This window comes from Electrona antarctica, assembly GCF_951216825.1.
Source record: "Electrona antarctica genome assembly, chromosome: 10".
Classification (NCBI taxonomy): Eukaryota; Metazoa; Chordata; class Actinopteri; order Myctophiformes; family Myctophidae; genus Electrona; species Electrona antarctica.
The window spans coordinates 12385453-12406495 of NC_136791.1; the positions used below are offsets into that span (position 1 = coordinate 12385453).

Consider the following 21043-nt stretch of genomic DNA (forward strand, 5'->3'; position numbering starts at 1 on the left):
TTTATTTCAAAACAAAATCTGCACTGTACTCCACAGCTCCAACGTTCGCTTTAGCTTTATCAAATATATATGATTTTATTTTACAAACTCCAGTTACCCTTCTTAGATCAATACGCGTCCCTCCAGGCGATGGGTTTTTCTAGACACTTGCGCACTAGGCTGCTGTGTTTTAGGAGGAAGTCAAAGAGATTCTTGGTCTAGCACAGCAGATCAGACACGTCGTGTTTGTACGTAAACTAGAGTTTAAGGTATGTCCTATTGTCCTCAACTCCTTATACATACGAAAATAGGCTACAATTAGTGAATTGTATTTATGGATATGTGTTGCAGTGTCGCAGTGCCATTAGCCTATATCATCTATATATTTTTTTTATTTGTATTAGGTTCATTTATATATTTGTATTGCAAAAAAGGATGAGTTATTACGATGTAACAATTAACCATTGATCCAAATAGCCTACTTCCAAACATGTTGAAAACCATAATCAATCACGAATTTGGAAATAATTAGATGTCTAGTATTGTAGATAGCCTATAGTTTGTGTTTCAGACATGTTTGGCTAATCATATTTAGCATATAGGCTATAGGTCATCTACAGAATAGCATGGTTTGTAAAACGTTGTCACAGTTGTTTCAATGTATAAGCTAAAATTGTACATTCTTTCGTTTTTAGAATTAAGAGATGTGGTTACTGGTCATGCAATACAGAACACTTTAATAACAATTACTGTTAAATCATGAATGAAAACACCTGCTGGTCAACTTCACTCTTATTCTACAGCTCAGCGATGGCAATTGACTGGCTTGGATTCAGCTATGCCATAGCACTAGGACTGGGAGGATATGTGGGATACAAGACAAAAGGTTGAAACTAAGTTAACACATTTGGACAGTGCTCAACTGTGGACTCCATGCTGCATAAATAACCACATAAAATGAAGTTGTCATTAATATGTAATATCTCTTTTTGGATTTCATTTTTAGGTAGTGTGATGTCATTGATAGCTGGCTTATTTTTTGGTGTTGTATCTGCATATGGCGCCTACAACATCTCTAATGACCCACATGACATCAAGGTCTCTCTATGTGAGTATAGTATAACTGTATAGTAGGCTATAACTGTCTGAGCCCACTTTAATATCATGACTTTTTAATATGTGGAATGCCAATAATTGTATTCATGTAAACAGTACCATCACTATGAGGAATACTTCTTCCTTCTTTCAGTTGCCTCAGGAATACTCACAGTTGTGATGGGAATGAGATTCAAGAAATCAGGAAAATTAATGCCTGCTGGCATTATGGCAGGACTAAGGTCAGTAATGTAAAAGGTCTGACAAACATTGATTGATTAAATTAATCATTTATGTGTCATACAATTATATTGTATTGTTTGATATTTACAGTTCTGATCATTGTATAACTGTCTTTCTTACAGTTTGCTGATGGTTTTACGACTGCTTCTCTTGCTTATAGCCTGAAGGAAAAAAACATATTGACCAAAAAATGGGGCTATGCCACTACAAAGGATACCAACAACCACATAACAGAGGCATTCCAGTGTAAATTTGATGCGTTGTAAGCTTGCAGATCTGCTACTTTTTGTATTTCTGAAAGGTTTTTAAGAACGTAAGCCAAAATGGGGACACCAGGTTGAAAGTGGTTAAATGTTCTGCAAGTGCACGCTGTTGCTTTTGTGCAGTACTAGCTTTTTAAATCTAACTAAATTGTTTACATTTTGACAGATGTGACACATTTTGACACGATTCGTTACCTTAAATAATGTTTACCATATGTTGTATTACTACAGAAGTACAGGATGCACTGAATTAGATGCATAAGTAAGTGTGTATGGTGTATAGGACATGATGTTTGTCTTGACCATACTGCAATATGCAGTAGGAGCTATGACTATTGGAATATAGGCCATTAAACTACTGCTGAAATACCATTAAAAAGATGTATTCAAATATTACACGATCATCCATGCACTAACATTTCAAAATGAAAGAAGAATAAAGTTGAGATGCTTAAAACTTTAATGCCATTGTAAAAAGCCATTGTGTGCAAATGTGACTAAACTCATGTGATTCGTAATACATTGTACATGTTTGTTGTCTTTGGGGTACACACATCTAAACTGCTCTTTATCTTGAAAGGAGTGTGCAGATATAAAACATTATGGAATACAGAGGAAATAGAATAATAATTGGTCCATATGTCCTACACATTATAATTGCATAATGTATAGATGCAAGGCACAGCATAAGAAATGGAATTATTTAGAAGCATATAGCTGATTCTCATCAGTTAGCGAGAGAGTAATTTGACATCGAACACTGCCAAAACAGTCTTTACATAATCTTCATCTGGTTGAGGCTTCCTCTTGCTGCCTGGCTGCAGGAATCGAGTGATGGCTGGTTTAAAGGTAATATTCTTACCCTGGAAAGACTGCAAGGAAATTCATCAAAGCTTAATGGACAGAACAGTTCATTTACACTGGTAGTTATCTTTATAAACAGGACATTCTCACGTTCTCAGACTGTTGTATACAAAGAAGTGCATTGTGTACAAATTAAAGAAAGAAGCTAGGTATCATATATGTAGTGATGTTGATGTCATTGCTACCAATACCAATTCCTAAACTAGATGTAGGCCTTTGCTTTTTAATCTTATGTGATCTTTTCATTGCAGTAAGGTGTAAGGAAATAGACAGCACACAATGAATGCCCTTTTCAGTTTTTCTATTTAAGACATAATATGTCTTCCTCAGCGTTGTGACAAGATAACGGGAAGTGAGGTATAAATTAAATATTGTATGATGCAGTCGAGTCCAAATGAATACAGGTGCCAACTGTCATCACCTTAACAAAGGTTGACAATGAAGACTCAATATTGTTCATAGGGTACCAGGAAAGGGCAAATGCTGTGACATACCAATGCAATTATAGACAAAACTTATAAGATCACACAGAGCCAACTCTATATACATACATAAATTCAGCAAAAGTTTAGCCTACCTTGACATTGGGGAACTGAGAGAGAATTCCAGTAAACTTCTCCTCCAGCATCAGAGTGCATTCAAGCAGCTCTACATCTGCACAGCTTAATTGTCCTCCCACCAGGTGCATGGCGCCAGTAAGTGCCTTTAAGAAGTGTGATACAGAATCTTTCGTAGTTAATAGAACTTCATAATTCCAGGGACAGCTCCAACGCAAACCTTAGTCTCCCATTGGACAAAATAATAATAAAATGAACAACAATACAAAATAAAGTTTGATTGTATTTTCATTCAAAAATAGCATCATGCACACTGTCTTCACTTATTATATAGCAGTATATTAGTTTCGGTCTCATGACCTTCATCAGGTATCTGGTTACAAAAGCAACAGGTAATGGTAGACGCGAGGACCTCTCTGCTAATAAGTGAAGACAGTGTGCGGGACCTCCTTTTTCTTCACACTGGTTGCCTGCTCCGACGCACCTTTCTACTTTCTACAGAATTCATAGCAAAAATGTTTGCCATTTGTCATATGATGAAGCAAGCAATCAATTTGCTGCTGTAATTCTAATGCTTAGTTTTTAGACGGATATGTTTTAATGCTAGATGTACACGTTTTTAATTGTACCTTTTCAAACACAGGAAGGTAGCGCTCTGTTGCTTTAGATTGAATGGTCTCCAACTTAGCTGGAACATCTGCAGGTGGCGTGAAGGGCAGAATCATAATCATTTCCATGAGGTCCCTCAATCCTTCTGAGTACATGTTGATCCTAAAGGAACAACATATTAATATAATACAAACACATTTTGTTACCGAGCTGAAAAAAATTACAAATAATGTAAATACATGAAATGAGCCATACATTGCACGTTCTTTGAGGTCCTTCCCATCAAGATTGTATTTTCCTGCAATGTAATTCAGTATAGCCCTTGTCTGAACAAGTTTCATGCCATCAATTTCCACCATGGGGACTTGCTGAAACATGAGATCTCCATCTAAAATAAGATTAAATAAGAATGCGCTTTATTCATCCAGGAAATTCAGTCACACATCGAGGGTGATGAAATTGGATACATGAGGTGTACTGTATACCTTTATGTATTCAACTGTGTGTCTATATAATACTCATTCTAGATTAGATGTAAATAAATAAATAAATAAATAAATAAATAAATAAATAAATAAATAAATAAATAAATAAATAAATAAAATAAAATAAAATAAATAAATAAATACGGATACTCAGAATGAGTATTATATATATAGTAGCATATAAGTGATTGACATATAGACCTAATTGTAGAATATACAGTACTCCTGTATAACAAACTTACCTCCCAAAAGTTTGAGAAACTGTTCACGAGTTGTCAAATGCACTTCATCAAACTGTACATGAAATTGACAACACGTAAATAACATTGACAATCACGAATGTAGAAACATTTGTAGCCTATTACTGTAGAGAAAAATGCTTAATTTCCCCGTGTTACCCATAGGTGTTACCTCAACTTCAGCAACTGTCAAAAGCCAACGAATTGACTCCATCTTCCCTCTCCCATTGAAGTAATGCAGCACAACCTTTTCTGCCATTGTTGGAAATGGAAATCTGTAGAAAGGTTAAGAGATGATCATGCTGATCATGTTTCCTTAATCAATGCATGCTTTACTACGATTTTAGACACTAATACTTACTGAGGTGAGTGACTCGTGGAAAAAGAAATGGTAAAATGAACCGCAAAACAAACGATTGTCAAAATGTGGACAATGTCCAAGGGGAGGGGCAGGGAGGTACAAGATATTGGCCAATACAGAAAGAACACCGTAGTCACTCGATCACATGCCCCATTAACCCTATGCATTAACCTAGGAATAAGACATGTATATCGATTGTAGACAGGCTTTCAGCAGCATTGATAGCAGTACCCGTGGAAAGCCCCGGTTGATCTGTTAAGGCTGCCCTTAACCTCAGTAAAACTATACCTAACCTTAACCTCAGTAAAACTATACCTAAACCTAACCCTAACCTTAACCTCAGTAAACGTAACTTGCCCGGGGGCGTGGTTATAAGCACAACCCGTTGGTTGCGACAGGCGAGTCAGGCGACCAGGCTACTGCTTACTGCTCAGATCCTGTCTACTATAATGTCTAGTGCCCGTCTTACTGCATCCGCTAGTTTGCACGTTTGCACCACACACACATTCATGCACGTACCGTTTCCGTATCCGATCCAGCCCCAGACCGGATCAGCAGCCTACATGTAGCCGGTGCCGTAGCCGGTCCACACATGCAGGGAATGGGATCACATGGGTCTTTGGTCCATAGCCGATTGGTCTCGGAGTCTCGGCCATGTGGTGGTGGTAACCAACCAAAAAAGACTCATTAAACATTTTAACAAGGCATTATGGGACATACTGCTGTGGAACTAAGTTATGGTTAAATAAATATTATTATAAAGCTACATTTAACATTGTAAACAAGCAAATGGGCAATGCATACATTTAGCTGTGGCGGTATGGATTTTCGAAATAGTCAATAAAACCGTGCCTGTGAATGGTTAGAAAATGGTCAAGTATAAGTAACTGTGAGCGGCTTGTTTCTGTTCGGATGTGAGGGCGATCTGGCTGCGACATCTGTCACCCCATTGATCGCTAGGGTTGATTCGGCTGATCTGGCTGGCTAGGCGGGTGTCCCCTTCCTCCCTCACCGCTCCATATGTGTCCCCTCCCGAAGCTCCGCGCTCGGTGTCAGAGGACGTGCTCCCCGGCGCGCATCGTTGGTATACCAGTAGCTGCACTCCCCTGCTAGAACCTCCAAACAAGCTCAAGGCCCATTTGTAGGAGAAACGTAGGGAAGTCAAGCTCCAAGACTTCAAACACATCCAAATGAGGCACTGCACGTGGCAGTCTGCCTTACTTTTCAATTGTAATATCAGGTGATGTGACTGTCTGTATTAGGGCAGGGGTTCTCAACCCGTGGGTCACGACCCCTCGGGGGGGGGGTCCCCAAATTATAAAAAAATATATATATTATTTATTTATTTTTGCAACTGAATGGCTGGAAAGTGGAAATGAAGAGTTTACATATAGTACACATAGCATACACCTTCCCTAATGATTATATCTGGTTTCAGTATTTATTTATGGTGTATTGTCTCTATTATTAAGGTTATTGTAGCATTAAAAACGCTGAGAACCGCTGTATTAGGGTACTAATAATACAGTGTCCAAGACTCAATAGATAATATGAACTCAAAATAATCGGTCTAGTATCTGGATTATCAAAGACCCAGATTATGTCCAGTATCAGAGTATCCAATAGATAACCAATATGTTTTGAAGCTCATTAAATGTGTCAGTGGAATATAAAGAATACGGTAAAGTAACAAGGCAATATATACCGAATGAACAACCTGAATACAGCCAATGGAAAATGTCATTCTTTTTTTTCATTGACATTTCTGTCGATTTCTGTCTTGCTATATTTCTCATTTAAACGTACTATACTAACATGCTATAAACCAGTAAGATGTGTTGAGGGCGAGAAGCGACCTCGCCCTAAAGGGCGAGCCAGGTCACATGCACGCATCCGCCTGGGTGACGGCATACTGCTGGCACTTTGGCACAGAGGCCTATTCTCCTTTGGTTCACGTCTATTTAGAGCTGGCCCAGTCTAAGTTGTCCAACTTCTGAAAAACGGTGGCGAAAAAAGGGAGATATCAAAAGGGAGATATCGAAGAGGAAGGACGGGTGGGGAGGGATCAACATATGGAATGTCAGAACAGGTCAGCTCCATATATGGAGTTCTAATGATTTGAGGTTTGAGGTCAGATGTAGAGTTGCTGGCCTGCTCTATATATGCAGATCTAGGTGATGATCCAGTCTTCTCCATGGCTATCCAGGGTTTGATGAGGTCAGTGTCGTGATCTTCATATGGAGATGGCCATATAGGCTATGGAGCGTGTCAACTTGCATGATGGTGGTGTGACGTGTCACGAGGTGTGATGGAATGACAACCATATATGGAGGTGTGACTGTCGGATCGACAGGTTTTGCAGTTTTTCGTAGAAATCTGCGACCTAAGTTCGCAATAATAATAAAAAAGAAGGGTTGGTAATTTAAGAAAAGTCATCATTAGCAGTAGGGTAATCTTTTTTGGTCAAAGCTTTTTGTTTGGTCAAAACTTTTTGTTAAACGTTTAAAGCACTATAATCTTTCTAATAGTAATCATTGCTATGTAGTAACAGGAGTCTCCAGGTCTCTCCAGCTCTCTAATAAACAGAAAATACATTTTCAGGTATAGGTCACAAAATGTCAGCCAATCAGGAGAGAGTACCCATTTATCAGCTTCCTCTTTATAGTGTTCCAGTATCCTGACCTATTTTTATTTTTTTTACAGTCTATGATCCTGACTGAGTTCTCTGTAAAACTGGTATCCTGACCTGAAAAAGCATTTTCTGTCTAATAAAGAGATTTATTTTGGGGGCTTTTTTGACAGCCACAGGACAGTAGGCTGACAGGAAATGGGGAGAGACACATCGGGATCAGGACTCGAGCACACGACACGCCATCAGGCTACATTGGATTGTAGCCTAGGTGCCCAGACCAGGCCAGAGCTATCATTTTTAGGGACGCACCCATGTGACATTTCTGGCCGATACTGATAACCGATGTCAACATTGTCATTGCTGTTATGGTATTGGTAGATAACCGATAGCTACCAATGTCGAATATCTACAAAGAAAATCACTTGCCTATACGGTTTAAAGTCCCTGTGGCAGCATACTAGGCTACTTTGTTATCTATCAAAAATCTAATTGATTTATTGAATACTTTATTAGTAAAATAAGTACAGTCAGAAATAACACAAAGAAGTCATGGTTTTGATTGATTGATTGAAGAATTTATTAACAGTTTGCAGAATTACAGTACATTTCAAGCACAAACTCAATACTGGTGACTTGGTGACTTGGTGACTTGTTTCCATTTGTGATCCTTAGTGTAATTGTAATTGGTAGCCTATACATTGCATAATATAACTGTACACATGGATATTTCGTATAGGCAAGGCAATTGCCTAGGGTAGCATATGCATGGGGTACATGTGTGTACTGTAGCACACGCGCGCACACACACACACTCACACACACACACACACACACACACACACACACACACACACACACACACACACACACACACACACACACACACACACACACACACACACACACACATGTGCACACTGCACAGGGGCCCAAGGCAAAGGTGTTGATTCCATAGATCATATGGATGAAGTTTCCTTGTTATTTCTATCTGAATTTAAGTTAAACTACTGCATCTTGTAAAAATGCGTTGCATTAGCGCCATCTACTGGATTTGTCTCTCTCTTTATTTCCTGTATCTCTCTGGCACTCAGGCGGGCGGAGCAGCTGTGATTTGCTTGTTGTGATGCTGTGCAGCAGGAGGCCCTGCAACAGGATATTATGATGTGAAAGGACTTATAGAGTTTATTTATCCATACATACACAATTGTGTGTACGATCACATCAATCGGACATCTCACTAAAATGTGCTGGCCTGTTGTTGACTAAAACATGATGAATGCTAGGCTAGTATGTGCGCATCCAGGCGGGTGAGTGTTGTTCATTTTACGGTTGTATGTTAATCATTAACTCTCACATTAATCCGATGGTCTCTGGCTAACGTTATCTCAGTTGTCTGTGAGCCTGTGATGATGATGGCCCACCATCGCGCAGAACATAACATTAACATTTACCCACTACAGCTGTGAACACACTGCGATAGGAAATACGAGTAAAAGAACATCTCCCGATTCCCGAATGAGGTGAATAGATGGGCCTATCTCTCTAGTTTGGAGTCGGACTTCATGGTTTTATTACCGAGTAGTAAAACCTCCAAGAGGTGTTAGAATTTTTGAAATTCCCCGAAAATCCTCATGGGGGCCGACTGGCCGAGGACTCCCCGAACTTCCGAAGAGTCCTCATGGGGGCCAAGGACTCTACACCACTTTATGCATGCAATAACGTACGTAGCCCTGAAACATGACATGTCATAATCAAGACGTAGAGGGTCCCGAACGGGGCTAGAGCGTCATGGCTAGCATGTTGGTTTGTAATGTTGTAAATAGCGGTGTAAATACTGTGTCTTGTGCAGGGGTCATCGCTATGCTGGCTTGTGGTGGACATTTTTGTCAAATTTCTTATTTTTTGCCACGGACATACCAAATGAGTGGATAATAATATCACCAGAAACACATACAAAGCTATCCCTGATTGACTATGACAGGTCTGTAACTGAGTTAAGGGGGCCCTTGCAAATAGAACATTTGAGAACCACTATATGCTACTAATTGGACTTAATGTGGCATATACAGTGTCACATTAAGTGGCAAAGACACTAAGTGTCTCTTTGCCTGTGGACATGTTTATGACCCTGCTCTTGTGCAAGTGCAACAAACTGTAATCTACACAATTTGTTAGTGTAGTACCTGTACCTAAACGGCAAGTATCCATGTGGCTCATACAGTCACAATGCATAATTGAATTGGTGCATGATTAACTGATTATCTTGCTCTTTCTTTGTTCCTCCTTTTCCTAAGCTTTCAGCTACGAGGCCAGCCCATGACAACATGTGTGCTCCAACTTTGCCCGTAGTCCACTGCTGTTGTCACAGGGACATCTGGGTACACTCAGCAGCTGCCTGGAAACACAGAGATCTCTCTTTTGCACCAATTTAGTATCTGCCCCCAGACAATGTTGTGGAAGACAGGAAATCATGAATAGATACACATCTATCAAACAACTTGGGGATGGAACCTATGGCTCTGTCATCCTTGGTCGCAGTCTGGAATCAGGGGAACTGGTTGCTATAAAGAAGTGAGTATAGACCAATTATTTGTTTACAAACATTGGGACTGGGCATGGGTGACTGTTTCATGTAATCAATTCCCAACAGATCTCCAAACCTGTTGTTTTGGGGAGCGCTGGTTTCAGTCCATTCAACGTCCTCTTGTGTGTTGGCTAGTGAGGCGCACCCTAGGAGACATTTATACTTCATTGCGCACATGACATAACAGCTGATATACAAGATCACATTGCATCGCGGACGTGACTGACTTTAGTGGCAGCGGTGGCCGAACGGATTGCGGAGAGGTCTTGATACCGGAAGGTCGCCAGTTCGAATCAGCTGTTCCGACACGTTAAAATTACCACCGCTGAAGTGCCCTTGAGCAAGGCATTGAACCACTACCATGAAATGTTCTATGAGCAGGGCCTGGCTGGAAACAAGTTCTTGAGCTTAGCCCAGATACCCTGGGTAAATATAGTAACTTTGCTTTGCTTTGCTTACTGTTGTGAGCTTAGAGGTCTGTGTGCGCGACACCATCGTGGGACGGAGCATAAATTATACTTGATGGGCTGCAGGTGCGCGTGCAGTCGTGCACAAACAGGCTCTGCTGCTGTGATCATGAGCACTCCCTGCGTTCTTATGACAGCGACTGGAGGTGTGGTCGTCTGTTAAGGCGTCTATATGTGTTCCCCTGAAATCCCTAGATAGCCAAGAGCATTTCATTTGTTCTTTTTCAGAATTGTCTGCAGTTGATATTACTACGTCTACCATTATGTCTATGAGTTGGACAACAGGATTGTTTTCATCAAGATATCTCCCCTGAAAGCCATCTTTAATTAATTTAACTGTTTTTTATAATCCGTGACCAGTAGCCGTTATTTCATTCTAGAATGAAGAGGAAGTTTTACTCCTGGGAAGAGTGCATGAACCTTCGTGAGGTCAAAGTAAGTTTTTTCTTCTTTCTTTTTCTCCTCAACTCCAGGAAGAGTTCAGTTGACCTCACTGGTCAACCCTATTTCCCTCACCCTTTATGCCTGTTTCCCCATTACTAATGTTACTATTTTGACTGGCCTGACCTCCACTCATGAGGTCACTGGCCAACACATCATCCTTTACGTCTGTTGTCCGTTACTAATGGTTAATCAATAGGTGAATTAGAAATATGAAGTGGTTCCTGACCTGTTGCACCTATATTATCATGTACTATACATGCTAATTTGATCTTTCTTGCTCATCCTCCAGTTTGTGTGTTTAATAGTAGAACGTAACGTTTCTCATGTCAAGTTGCTTTTCAACAAATACAAACAACACTGTGCTCTCGCCTAATAAACCTAATCAATGTCATAATAATAACCCTTCTCAAATCAATGCAACCATTTTTAATTTTGATGAGCTTGTTGTATCATAATATTGTTTTTCAACAATTGCAATTTTGTACTTTGTGAACATTTCTGTTCTCTTGTCAAATGTTACTAGCTTACTATCATTATTTATAACACCTATTGAGAATGCTGTTCTCTAAATTCTTCTCACAGCTCAGAATCACAAACCAGCTCTAAGAATGTGAAGGTGATTCTTGTGCCCTTTGGTTTGACCTCTAGCTTTTGTCCCTGGCCTCGATGTCCCTTTCCTAGAGCTGGAATTGAAGAATATGGCAACTTGGCAAGAAATCACTAGTCCCTAAAACACAATTTATACTTCGTCCTACGACTGTATCACGTGCCAAAAATAGCCCATCGAGAGGCTTACAAATGCATCGCATTGTGAAGTTGTAGAGCTGCTATTCTCGGCACGCAAGTCGTGACACTGTTGTACGACAGAGCATAAATTAGGCATAAGAGTCCCTAAGATTATGAGTGCAGCATGTTGTTACATCAGAAATCTAAAGTCTCATTTTGGCTTTTCCCTTACTAAAATATAGCATGGTTAAACTTAGATATTTCCTGTGCATGGATATACTTCTCCATCCTGCTCAGTGCTTACTAACTGATTATACACTGATTTATCAACATTTTAATGATCAAACACCTACTTCTGCTACACTTACCCCTAGAATACATTTTGCTCTTAAAACCTGTCTTATTTGCCCTTTTGACAACTATTTTTATTTTGTAAAAGTTGGGACATGCTTGTTGAATGTGCTGCAGTATATTGTCTGGCATGGGTAGACCTACATTGTTGTATTGTTTCCCTTTGGGCCATACACATGGTACATTGGTATTTAATTTGTTTCTTTATTATTTCAGTCCTTAAAGAAACTCAACCATGCCAACGTGGTCAAACTAAAGGAGGTCATTCGAGAAAACGACCACTTATACTTCATATTTGAATACATGAAGGAAAACCTCTATCAACTAATGAAAGACAGGTATGTTGTTTGTTGTTCTGTTAGAAGATAGAAGAGAAGTGTAAAATCATGTTCTATTATTGATGCACTTGTTCTTTCTGTTTGTTTCAGGACTCGGTTGTTTCCTGAATCTGCTGTGAGAAATATTATGTTTCAGATACTACAGGGGCTTACATTCATTCATAAGCATGGTATGCTTTACAGCTTAACAATACAGGGCACTGCTTTACATATGAAAGCATTCTTTTTAACTGGTTTTAATTGTGATTCACATGAAATTCTATTTACTTTTATTGTATTTGATCTACTGTACAATACATGCCACTTGATTATCCAATATACTTCCCCTAGGGTTTTTTCATAGGGATATGAAACCTGAGAATCTTCTGTGCATGGGACCAGAGCTGGTGAAGATAGCAGACTTTGGTCTAGCCCGTGAAATAAGATCTCGTCCGCCGTACACAGACTATGTCTCTACTAGATGGTGAGTTTTTCAACTTAACCAACCTGTAAAGTTCATCTTGGCTGAACACTTGTTCAACAGGTACCATACTATAATAGCCAGGTCACAAAACCCATATGAAGATATTCTCTTCACTGTCCAGGTACCGAGCACCAGAGGTGCTGCTGAGATCCATCTCCTACAGCTCCCCCATAGACCAATGGGCTGTCGGCTGCATCATGGCAGAGCTGTACACCCTCAGACCTCTCTTCCCAGGCTCCAGTGAGGTCGACACCATATTTAAAATATGCCAAGTCTTAGGAACGCCAAAGAAGGTATGATCTCTTATTGGTTGTGCATGTCTAAATGAAATAAAATCAATAGCCAAAATGTGCATATTTTAGAACAATTTCTCAAGAACGTGTTATGCTCACTTGAGGTGAGCCTAACACCTCCCATTTACTCTACCACCCTTTTACTGCACTAAATAGGAGATGGAAACACCTTTATTCACATGACTACTCTTGATTTTCCACAACGAACAGGGAAATTCTAGAACGACAATGTGAGCAAATTCTTAGATTCACCACCACTGTACCAGTAACCACATATCAGCAGAACTGATACTCTGTAACAGTGAGTATACCGGCCCAATTTAAGCAGTCGGAATACTGAGTCCAAATTCCAGATTGAGATCATGTCATTGAAAGAGATGTTTGAGCACAACCCCATATTTCATCAGCAGACTTGATTGTGACAGGGTAGGCCATGTCAAATATATTGTTTTAACATCAGTGTTCTCCGCTGTGTTCTACCAGGGAGGAGGATGGGGGCGTGGGGAGGGGAGGTGGGCTCATAGTCCTTGCTCGTAAATTGCAACAGAAAATTGGCTTTTTGTATAGAAATAAGGCCAGCTTTCCTGTCATTAGCAGAAAGAGGGTAGTTGAGGCAGTGTTTTGTTTGTGTGGTTTCATTTATAGTTTTTTCACGGTGGGGTAAATAAAGAGCCCTTGTGAACATCAGTTGGAGCATTGTCTATTCTGCATCAGATGAAGATTGTTTAGGAGGAGTTTATTTATCATTTATTTGTGGTGGTTCTTACATTTGTAGGTCACGGTTTCCATGCGGACAGAGAGCAGGGCTGCACAAGGCAATCGAGTCTAGATCGGCACAGACTCGCTCTTGAGGGCTTTATAAGCCACTTCCACTCAAGGCTGCTTGGTTTCGGACGACACTTAATATGGCGCAGCCTCGCGTGAACGCGCATATCGAGGGAAAGTGTGTAGAGCGAGTGGCGAGGAGCTGGTTTCAGAAAGGGGGATAGGGCTCCATTTTCGTCACCGCTAAACCCCTTATCCCTAAACTTCTTTGCCTTTTTTTACTATTTTGCAAAACATTTTTGAATAGTTAAAATGGCCAGTCTACAAGCTCACAACGTGTCAATGTAGTTTGGCTAGTTGAACTATTCAAAAATGTTTTTCAAAATATAAAAAAAAGGCAAAGAAGTTTAGGGATAAGGGGTTTAGCGGTGACGAAAATGGAGCTCATAATCTATAGACATGCAGCAGCATCCACTCTTAAATCCCTAGACTCTATTTATCACTCATCGATTCGATTTATTACGGGTGATAGCTATGGTACTCACCATTGTATCTTATATAACAAGGTTGGATGGTCCTCCCTGACAGAGACGAGAACTGTATTGGCATCTGTTCTTGTATAAAGCCATGCTTGGAGATTGTCCTAAATACATCTCATCTTTTCTGAAGTGGGACTCTTCAGAAAAGCCCTACCACACCCGGTCAAGTCGTTTCCCCAAATTCAAGGTACCAAAAGTTAGCTCTGAACTTGGTTTTGGCTTCTGTGGCCCTAATACATGGATTGACCTGCAAACGACATTGAAACTGACCGCATTGGTACATTTGAGTCATTGTAAAACCTTGGTGAGCATACAGACCCCCACAATATGTAACTGTTTTTAGATCGTTTTAAAATTTGTCTTAGCATTTTATTTTTAAACCTATATAATTCTCATGTATATCTTTAGTTTTTTCTTTTCCTGATCTTCTGATGTATTGTGATGTTTTTATTCTATATGATATTGTATTACTTGACGACACTGAAAATGATTTTGATTACTCAGTGTAATTTCGAGAATAAACAAAACTTGAATGAATGAATGAATGAATGAATGAATGAAAAAATGAATGGTAGGGAGCTGGCGTATGTTTCCAGCACTAGTTTGATTGATCCGCCCCTCTATGTCAAGAAAAGCTTGGGTACTTTCAGGCTAACCATAACCGTACTAGTGGATTTATTTCTGCATTATTTAAAAGGTTTTCTCAGCCCTTTATGGAATCACAGCTAAGCACAGTAAGACTTACAGTGTACAAGTGTAATACATGCGTTATTCATACCTTGCTTAAAAAGTTACAAAATTAATATTCCAGCATTGGAATTTAGTCATTTCATGACCTATTTTTATCTCCTCATTTTCTCTCAGATTTTTCATGTTAATCTCCACTATGCTGATGTTTTTTAGACAAATCCTGCACACTTTTTCTGATTTACGTTGGATTATTATGCTGGCCTAGGCTCTCACACCTTCCTCACTAGTAGAGAGCACAAACGTTTCTATACTATTGACTCTCCAATATACTGTCATTAATCTTGTAAAATTCCTGTGAGAAGAACTGTTCGTTGACGACCGGTTTCTCTCTCTGTGTAGAACGACTGGTCTGATGGCTACCAGTTGGCAAGTGCCATGAATTTCCGTTGGCCTCAGTGTGTACCCAGTAACCTGAGGACACTCATTCCCAATGCCAGTACTGAAGCCATTCACCTGATGAGAGACCTGCTCCAATGGGATCCCAAGAAGAGACCAGCCTCTGGCCAGGTAATGTTATTAGTAGTTATACAGACATAATTATGTACAGTTGTTGGTTACTTGTTCAGACGAGTTTAGACAGATGTTAGGTTTGATGCTAGGATGTTAGGTTTGATGCTTACCTAGTTATTTTGTAGGACTTTATTGTTTTCTTTGCAGTCTACTTACTTGACCATTTACTAGAGTTGTTCCCATTCCAGTATTGGAAATGCTTCCAAAACAGTCTTAAATACTGGATCAGATATCAGTGAGTACGCAAGTCTATGCACCAACTGATATCATGTAAGATACATGTAAGAACACTCTATAATCTATATTACTATGATTACTATCAGAATATAGAGCTTTAAGCCTTTTAACAAAACAAAAGTTTTGTTTTAAGTTGAACTAAAATATATCACTTTTTAAGTTGATTTTGCACTACTTTACTGTAGTAAACATTACTGTAACATTACTGTAACATTTAAATGTATTATTTTACTAAACTAGACCGTTGGACATCAGCCTACTCGGAAAGGATGCAAGTTGAAATGCATTCCCCACCGGGTTATGCAATACCCATTATCAGACTACCCGTTTTACCGATCTGTCTGTCGAAGCTTGAATATGTGTAATCTGATGGTATTCTTACTCATTTCAATCTGCAGGCCCTTAGGTACTCTTACTTCTATGTGGGTCAGGCATTAGGCACTCCTCAGCAGATCCTGGAACAGGGCCGGCCTCAGCCGGGTCTCGCTCTCTTGCCAGCACCACAACAGTCGCAGCAGGTGCAGCCTCAGCCCCTGCTTCTCAAGCCAGTACCTCCTGCTCAGCATCCACCTCCCAACCAACACTGCTCCCCTTCCAGGCCCCTTCAGCAGATCCAACCATCAACGGTATCAGCAGCTGTCCAGGCCCCAGGGTACCAGCGGCACACGGATCTGGTGCGAGAACAGCAGCAACCCAAGCACACAGAGGACACTGAGGCCACAACACACAGTCATCTTCCTTACATTGTTGACAAGGGCCTCCAGAGCAAGGTAAACAAGTACAGTAAGCACAGTAAAATCTTGAGGTCCCTATTTGTATCCTCTGCAAGAAGTGAAAGCACTCGAGCTTAATACAATCTACGGTAGCAGCATTAATAATGTGATCTAATGATGTATGGAGACGAGTGGGAAACAAAATCTCTGCTCACCGAAACATGAAACGAGAGAAATCCAAACGCTGTGCGCGGCCGTTACTGCGGTCAGAATCACTGTAGCCTATACTAATAGTCTCCAACAGACACCTGTGATACATTGACATTAAAATGTTATATCCCTAAAAAACGTTGGCTGTCCCTTTCTTTTGACAGCTGAGACAGGAGTCTGAGAATGCAAACCTACTGGGTTATCAGATGAAACCTAAGGCAGGCCGTCGCCGCTGGGGCCATGGTACAGGTCTTGTTAAGGGTGAAGAGTGGGATGATTATGAAGACACTGAGCTGACATCATTGAGTATTCTCAGCAAAACTCCTTTTTCCTCAGAGAAGTCAAGACAGGGAGAAGATTCACTGAGCAGGTGCTGTCTTACAATTCTCTGATTTTTTTGTTTTGTTTTTACAATTCTCTGTTTTTCTCTTATTCTGTTTTATTTTAATGTAAACTTACTTTATCTTAATGCTCTTTGTCTTAACCACTGTCTTAACCCCTTTATTACCCCCCACTTAAACCCTATATGGCCCCCTCCTCCCCTCTACAACAAATCACTTCCCCATAAATAGCAGATCTAAAGTTCAGAATCTATTTTTGCAGAATGTTAGCCTACAGTATTATAAGGTTTTTAATGCTTGTTTTGTGTAAACTAAATTATATATTTCAACTATCCAAATTAGTTTGAAGTTCAACCAAACTAAATGTTATCTTGTTTTTGGTGGTTTATGATATTCTGTCTGGTTATATTAGAGGATACAATGGTATGAAAATGGTAATGTATACAAAATATAAGATGTTTTCAATTAGTTGGGGCCATGCTGTCATGTCATGGAAATATTTTACAGAAAGCAATATAACAATAATGTTAACCCCACTATTTTTCAGATACGGAAATGTTCTGGATTTCAGTCGACCTAACGGCAAGGAAGAGGCACCTTTAAATTTGAATAAGTCTACTACATACCTGGAGCCGTCAAGGACAGCCTCTGCTAAACAGCATTACTTGAAGCAGTCAAGATATTTACCTGGTAATACATTAGAAATGTTCCCTCTGTTTCTGTATTGTTGCTTTTGTTTAGATACATTCTTTTCAAATATAAGTCACTCTAGTCTTGACTGACTTACACCAGGGCTCCACCGGACGCGTTGCGTCTCCGTCGCGTGCGTCAAAAAACGCACCGGTTCAATTTTAATGCACACGCGTGCATTCAAATTGAACCGGTGCGTTCAATTTTATGCCAGTGTTAATGTTGTTAGGGCTATATAATACACACAGCCTAGTTCAACGTGCCTTCCCAGGGGCGGAACTTTTGGCAAATTCAAGTACTTCACTGTGAAGTACTGCAAATCTGAGTAGGGTAACCTTGTGTTTAAGATAGTTGTTTTTTATATAAGAGTGTATTTTATATTTGCTTGTCTTTTCCTTCAGGAATAAGTACAAAAAAGAATATGTCAATTAACGCCAGTAAAGACTTTGGTGGAAGCCACCTGTGGAGTAACAGCTATCTACCATTTGGAGGGACTTTGCCAATCAGAGGCACTCATGGTAAACTACTATGGCTGAAACTACTTCTTAGCTATTGATTATTTTTTTCAATGAAGCGTATAATAAAGAATCACATTATTATATATTTTACGAGTCTACACAGAAAATCTAATTGTATTTTTTTATTATAGTGGACTAAATTGTTTTGTCTGAATTACTAGCCCTCTTATTATACTTTGGTATACACCAGTGTTTATTTTATTATAGGTCATCATGGTGTCATAAATCCATGCTTGTTTGCTTAACTGCAGGTACAAACACTCTACCAAGCGGCTACGTACCATCCTTTTACAGAAAAGAGGTTGGCTCTGGGGGTCACAGAGGGCAAAGTGGATCTATGGCCGAGTTACCAGCATCAAGTGAGGACACATCTAGTCATGTTCATTTGTTAACTGTCAAGTGATTTAAAGTTGTACTTTATTGTTACATCTTGTGTACACTACAGGTACATAAGAGTAAAACATATTTTTGTTTCTGCTTCCTTCAGACATGCGTAATGATAACAATAAGAAAGGGGGCAGCTAGCATTTCCTTTTGTCCTGGTTTGTTTTTTGTTCTTGTCCGATGGTTCGCGTGCCTGAAATTATAGTTGCGAACGCAGTGATTGCGAACGCAGTGAGCATTTACTATGAGACCCAGCAGATCACGTCTGTGTGTCTGTGTGTCTGTATCACACACAAAAACACACACACACATGCACACACACACACACACACACGCACGCACGCACACACACACACACAAAACTTAACTTAAAAAAACTTAACTTAAAAAAAAACTTAACTTAAAAAAAAACTTAAAAAGGAAAAACGCACGCACGCACACACACACACACACACACAAAACTTAACTTAAAAAAAACTTAACTTAAAAAAAAACTTAACTTAAAAAAAACTTAAAAAGGAAAAACGCACGCACGCACACACACAAAACTTAACTTAAAAAAACTTAACTTAAAAAAAAACTTAAAAAGGAAAAACGCACGCACACACACACACACACACAAAACTTAACTTAAAAAAAACTTTACTTAAAAAAAACGTAACTTAAAAAAAACGTAACTTAAAAAAAAAACTTAAAAAGTAAAAACGCACGCACACACACACACACACACACAAAACTTAACTTAAAAAAACTTAACTTAAAAAAAAAACTTACAAAACACAAAAAAAAGATAACTTAAAAAAAACCTTAAAAAATTACGTAATTTATTCTAATTGTTGTTTTTGCCATTTACGAGCTGCGTTCGCTTCCCGCGTTCGCGCGTCTTACTTGTAATAGAGTTCAGATTGCAGTTATTTGTTGTTGATACATATTCAGTGCTGTGTAAAGCTTTTAATATATGCAAGGGTTGACAAAAGGATAATGTAGTGAAAATAGCCAATATGATATTTTCACTATTTCTTTTAAATGTTAAACGTTTAAGGATGCCAGGTTGAATAATCATTTTAATAATCATTCTACTTGCATTCTGTCTTAGATTATGCAACCTGGAGATCTAGCAGAGGTCAGATGAGTGCCTCAGCCTATATGCCGTCAGGCAACAAGAGTACCCCTGCTCTGCTGCCTCAACCCTCTGGCCAGAATGTCCATGGACGGACAGACTGGTCTGCCAAATATGGACACCGCTAGTAGCCTCTCTGGGGCTTTGATCTATGCCCTGGGTGAGATGGTTGTGTTCCTCAACACTCTTTTCTCTCCAAAGAGTCGAGCCTAGGTGTTTTATAATCGAAACATGTACATACATCTTATACAGCAATAAAAGGTTTGTTTAATTATATGTATAATTATATACCTACTTGTGTGATGTACTATTTGTACTGTAAGTGTATACGTACGCCTAAATGAAACCAACAAGTTGTTCAAGTCATTAATCAGTGGATTACAATTCTTTGCTCAGTGTTTTGTATTTCTCTATATAGTACCTGTTGCTCTCATGAGGTTACACCACTGCCATGTGTTTTGTATTCCATTTCCATTTCAACAGTTAAGTATGCATTATGCACATTACAGATTTATATACACATTACTGTTTTTTGTTTTCTTGCCAAAGAATTTCTTGCCTCAGTGATAGAAAAAAAGTTTTATATTTCTTGTTTGTTTCATGACATTAATCTTGCAAATCCAGGTATTATTTTGTATTTTTTGTGCAAAATGTTTTCCAATTTTGTGTTTTTTCACTAATTCAAGTCTGTGTTTTAATCCAAGGAAAGAAAATACAATGCAAAGTATTGCTGGTCTCAGCATACAAACTGTTAACTTGGTCTACGTATTACCTGGGCTTGTGAGCCTGTTCAACTGCCAGTTATCAAGTGTTATTAAATATTTTTCCTTTCCATGTCAGGTTTCAAAATGTTATTTATAGGCCTACTTTACTGTATGACTCATAATCCATTATTAATACACTTCAAGATGCATACATTAGTATTTATATTTTTAAGATGCAGTAGTTTTCTTCTTCCTGTAGTCGATGACAAGTTCCTGGGTCTTGGATGTGTTCAAGAGCAGGTTGTTTTCTCTGTCAGTCAACTCAACTGCACCACCTCATCCCTATAGGCGGACTCATCTCCCTTGGAGATGAGCCCTACTACTGTGGTGTCATCTGCAAACTTCACCATGGTGTTGCTGCGGTGGGCGGGGGTGCATTTGTGTGTGTGTAGTGTAGAGGGTGTAGAGCAGCGGGCTTAGTACACAGCCCTGTGGGGAGCCGGTGCTGAGGGACGTGGATGTGTGATCGCCCACTCTCACCCTCTGGCTGCGACCAGACAAGAAGGCGA

General features: G+C 39.5%; 3 protein-coding genes across 5 annotated transcripts; 2 read left to right on the plus strand and 1 right to left on the minus strand.

Annotated features, from left to right (window-relative positions):
- Positions 1-195: 195 nt before the first annotated feature.
- tmem14a (transmembrane protein 14A) lies at positions 196-1996 on the plus strand. Of its 2 annotated transcripts, none has more exons than XM_079513116.1 (5): positions 196-248; positions 783-865; positions 986-1087; positions 1229-1316; positions 1440-1996. In XM_079513116.1, exons 2-5 carry the CDS (start codon positions 790-792, stop codon positions 1480-1482), a joined length of 309 nt encoding a protein of 102 aa, XP_079369242.1. In that variant the 5' UTR covers positions 196-248; positions 783-789; the 3' UTR covers positions 1483-1996. The 2 variants fall into 2 exon arrangements, with proteins under 2 accessions (XP_079369242.1, XP_079369243.1); XM_079513117.1 differs by having other exon boundaries at positions 211-248; positions 788-865; positions 1440-1878.
- Positions 1997-2022: 26 nt separating this feature from the next.
- Positions 2023-13096, minus strand: gsta.1 (glutathione S-transferase, alpha tandem duplicate 1). Of its 2 annotated transcripts, none has more exons than XM_079513114.1 (7): positions 13091-13096; positions 4507-4606; positions 4338-4389; positions 3866-3998; positions 3631-3772; positions 3022-3147; positions 2023-2452 (listed from the first exon to the last, which is right to left on the minus strand). In XM_079513114.1, the coding sequence occupies exons 2-7, from the start codon at positions 4591-4593 to the stop codon at positions 2312-2314; spliced, it is 681 nt and encodes a 226-aa protein (XP_079369240.1). In that variant the 5' UTR covers positions 4594-4606; positions 13091-13096; the 3' UTR covers positions 2023-2311. The 2 variants fall into 2 exon arrangements, with proteins under 2 accessions (XP_079369240.1, XP_079369239.1); XM_079513113.1 differs by lacking the exon at positions 13091-13096 and adding an exon at positions 4696-5050 and having other exon boundaries at positions 4507-4609.
- On the plus strand, positions 8412-20604 carry LOC306931626 (serine/threonine-protein kinase ICK-like). The gene is made up of 14 exons (XM_079513109.1): positions 8412-8634; positions 9622-9898; positions 10759-10813; positions 12116-12237; positions 12328-12407; positions 12568-12700; positions 12822-12993; positions 15387-15554; positions 16193-16564; positions 16882-17087; positions 17606-17748; positions 18150-18266; positions 18518-18625; positions 19747-20604. Exons 2-14 carry the CDS (start codon positions 9798-9800, stop codon positions 19896-19898), a joined length of 1929 nt encoding a protein of 642 aa, XP_079369235.1. The 5' UTR covers positions 8412-8634; positions 9622-9797; the 3' UTR covers positions 19899-20604.
- The last annotated feature ends 439 nt before the right edge of the window (positions 20605-21043 follow it).

Coding starts and splice junctions, on each gene's coding strand:
- tmem14a (XM_079513116.1), top strand. CDS start 790: ATGGCAATTGACTGGCTTGGATTCAGCTATGCCATAGCACTAGGACTG. Junction 866..985: donor TGTGGGATACAAGACAAAAG/GTTGAAACTAAG, acceptor TTTCATTTTTAG/GTAGTGTGATGTCATTGATA. Junction 1,317..1,439: donor GGCATTATGGCAGGACTAAG/GTCAGTAATGTA, acceptor TCTTTCTTACAG/TTTGCTGATGGTTTTACGAC.
- gsta.1 (XM_079513113.1), bottom strand. CDS start 4,862: ATGCATAGGGTTAATGGGGCATGTGATCGAGTGACTACGGTGTTCTTT. Junction 4,390..4,506: donor TGACAGTTGCTGAAGTTGAG/GTAACACCTATG, acceptor TTTCATGTACAG/TTTGATGAAGTGCATTTGAC. Junction 3,148..3,630: donor ACCTTCCTGTGTTTGAAAAG/GTACAATTAAAA, acceptor CACTTCTTAAAG/GCACTTACTGGCGCCATGCA.
- LOC306931626 (XM_079513109.1), top strand. CDS start 9,798: ATGAATAGATACACATCTATCAAACAACTTGGGGATGGAACCTATGGC. Junction 15,555..16,192: donor AGAGACCAGCCTCTGGCCAG/GTAATGTTATTA, acceptor TTCAATCTGCAG/GCCCTTAGGTACTCTTACTT. Junction 17,749..18,149: donor GCAGTCAAGATATTTACCTG/GTAATACATTAG, acceptor CTTTTCCTTCAG/GAATAAGTACAAAAAAGAAT.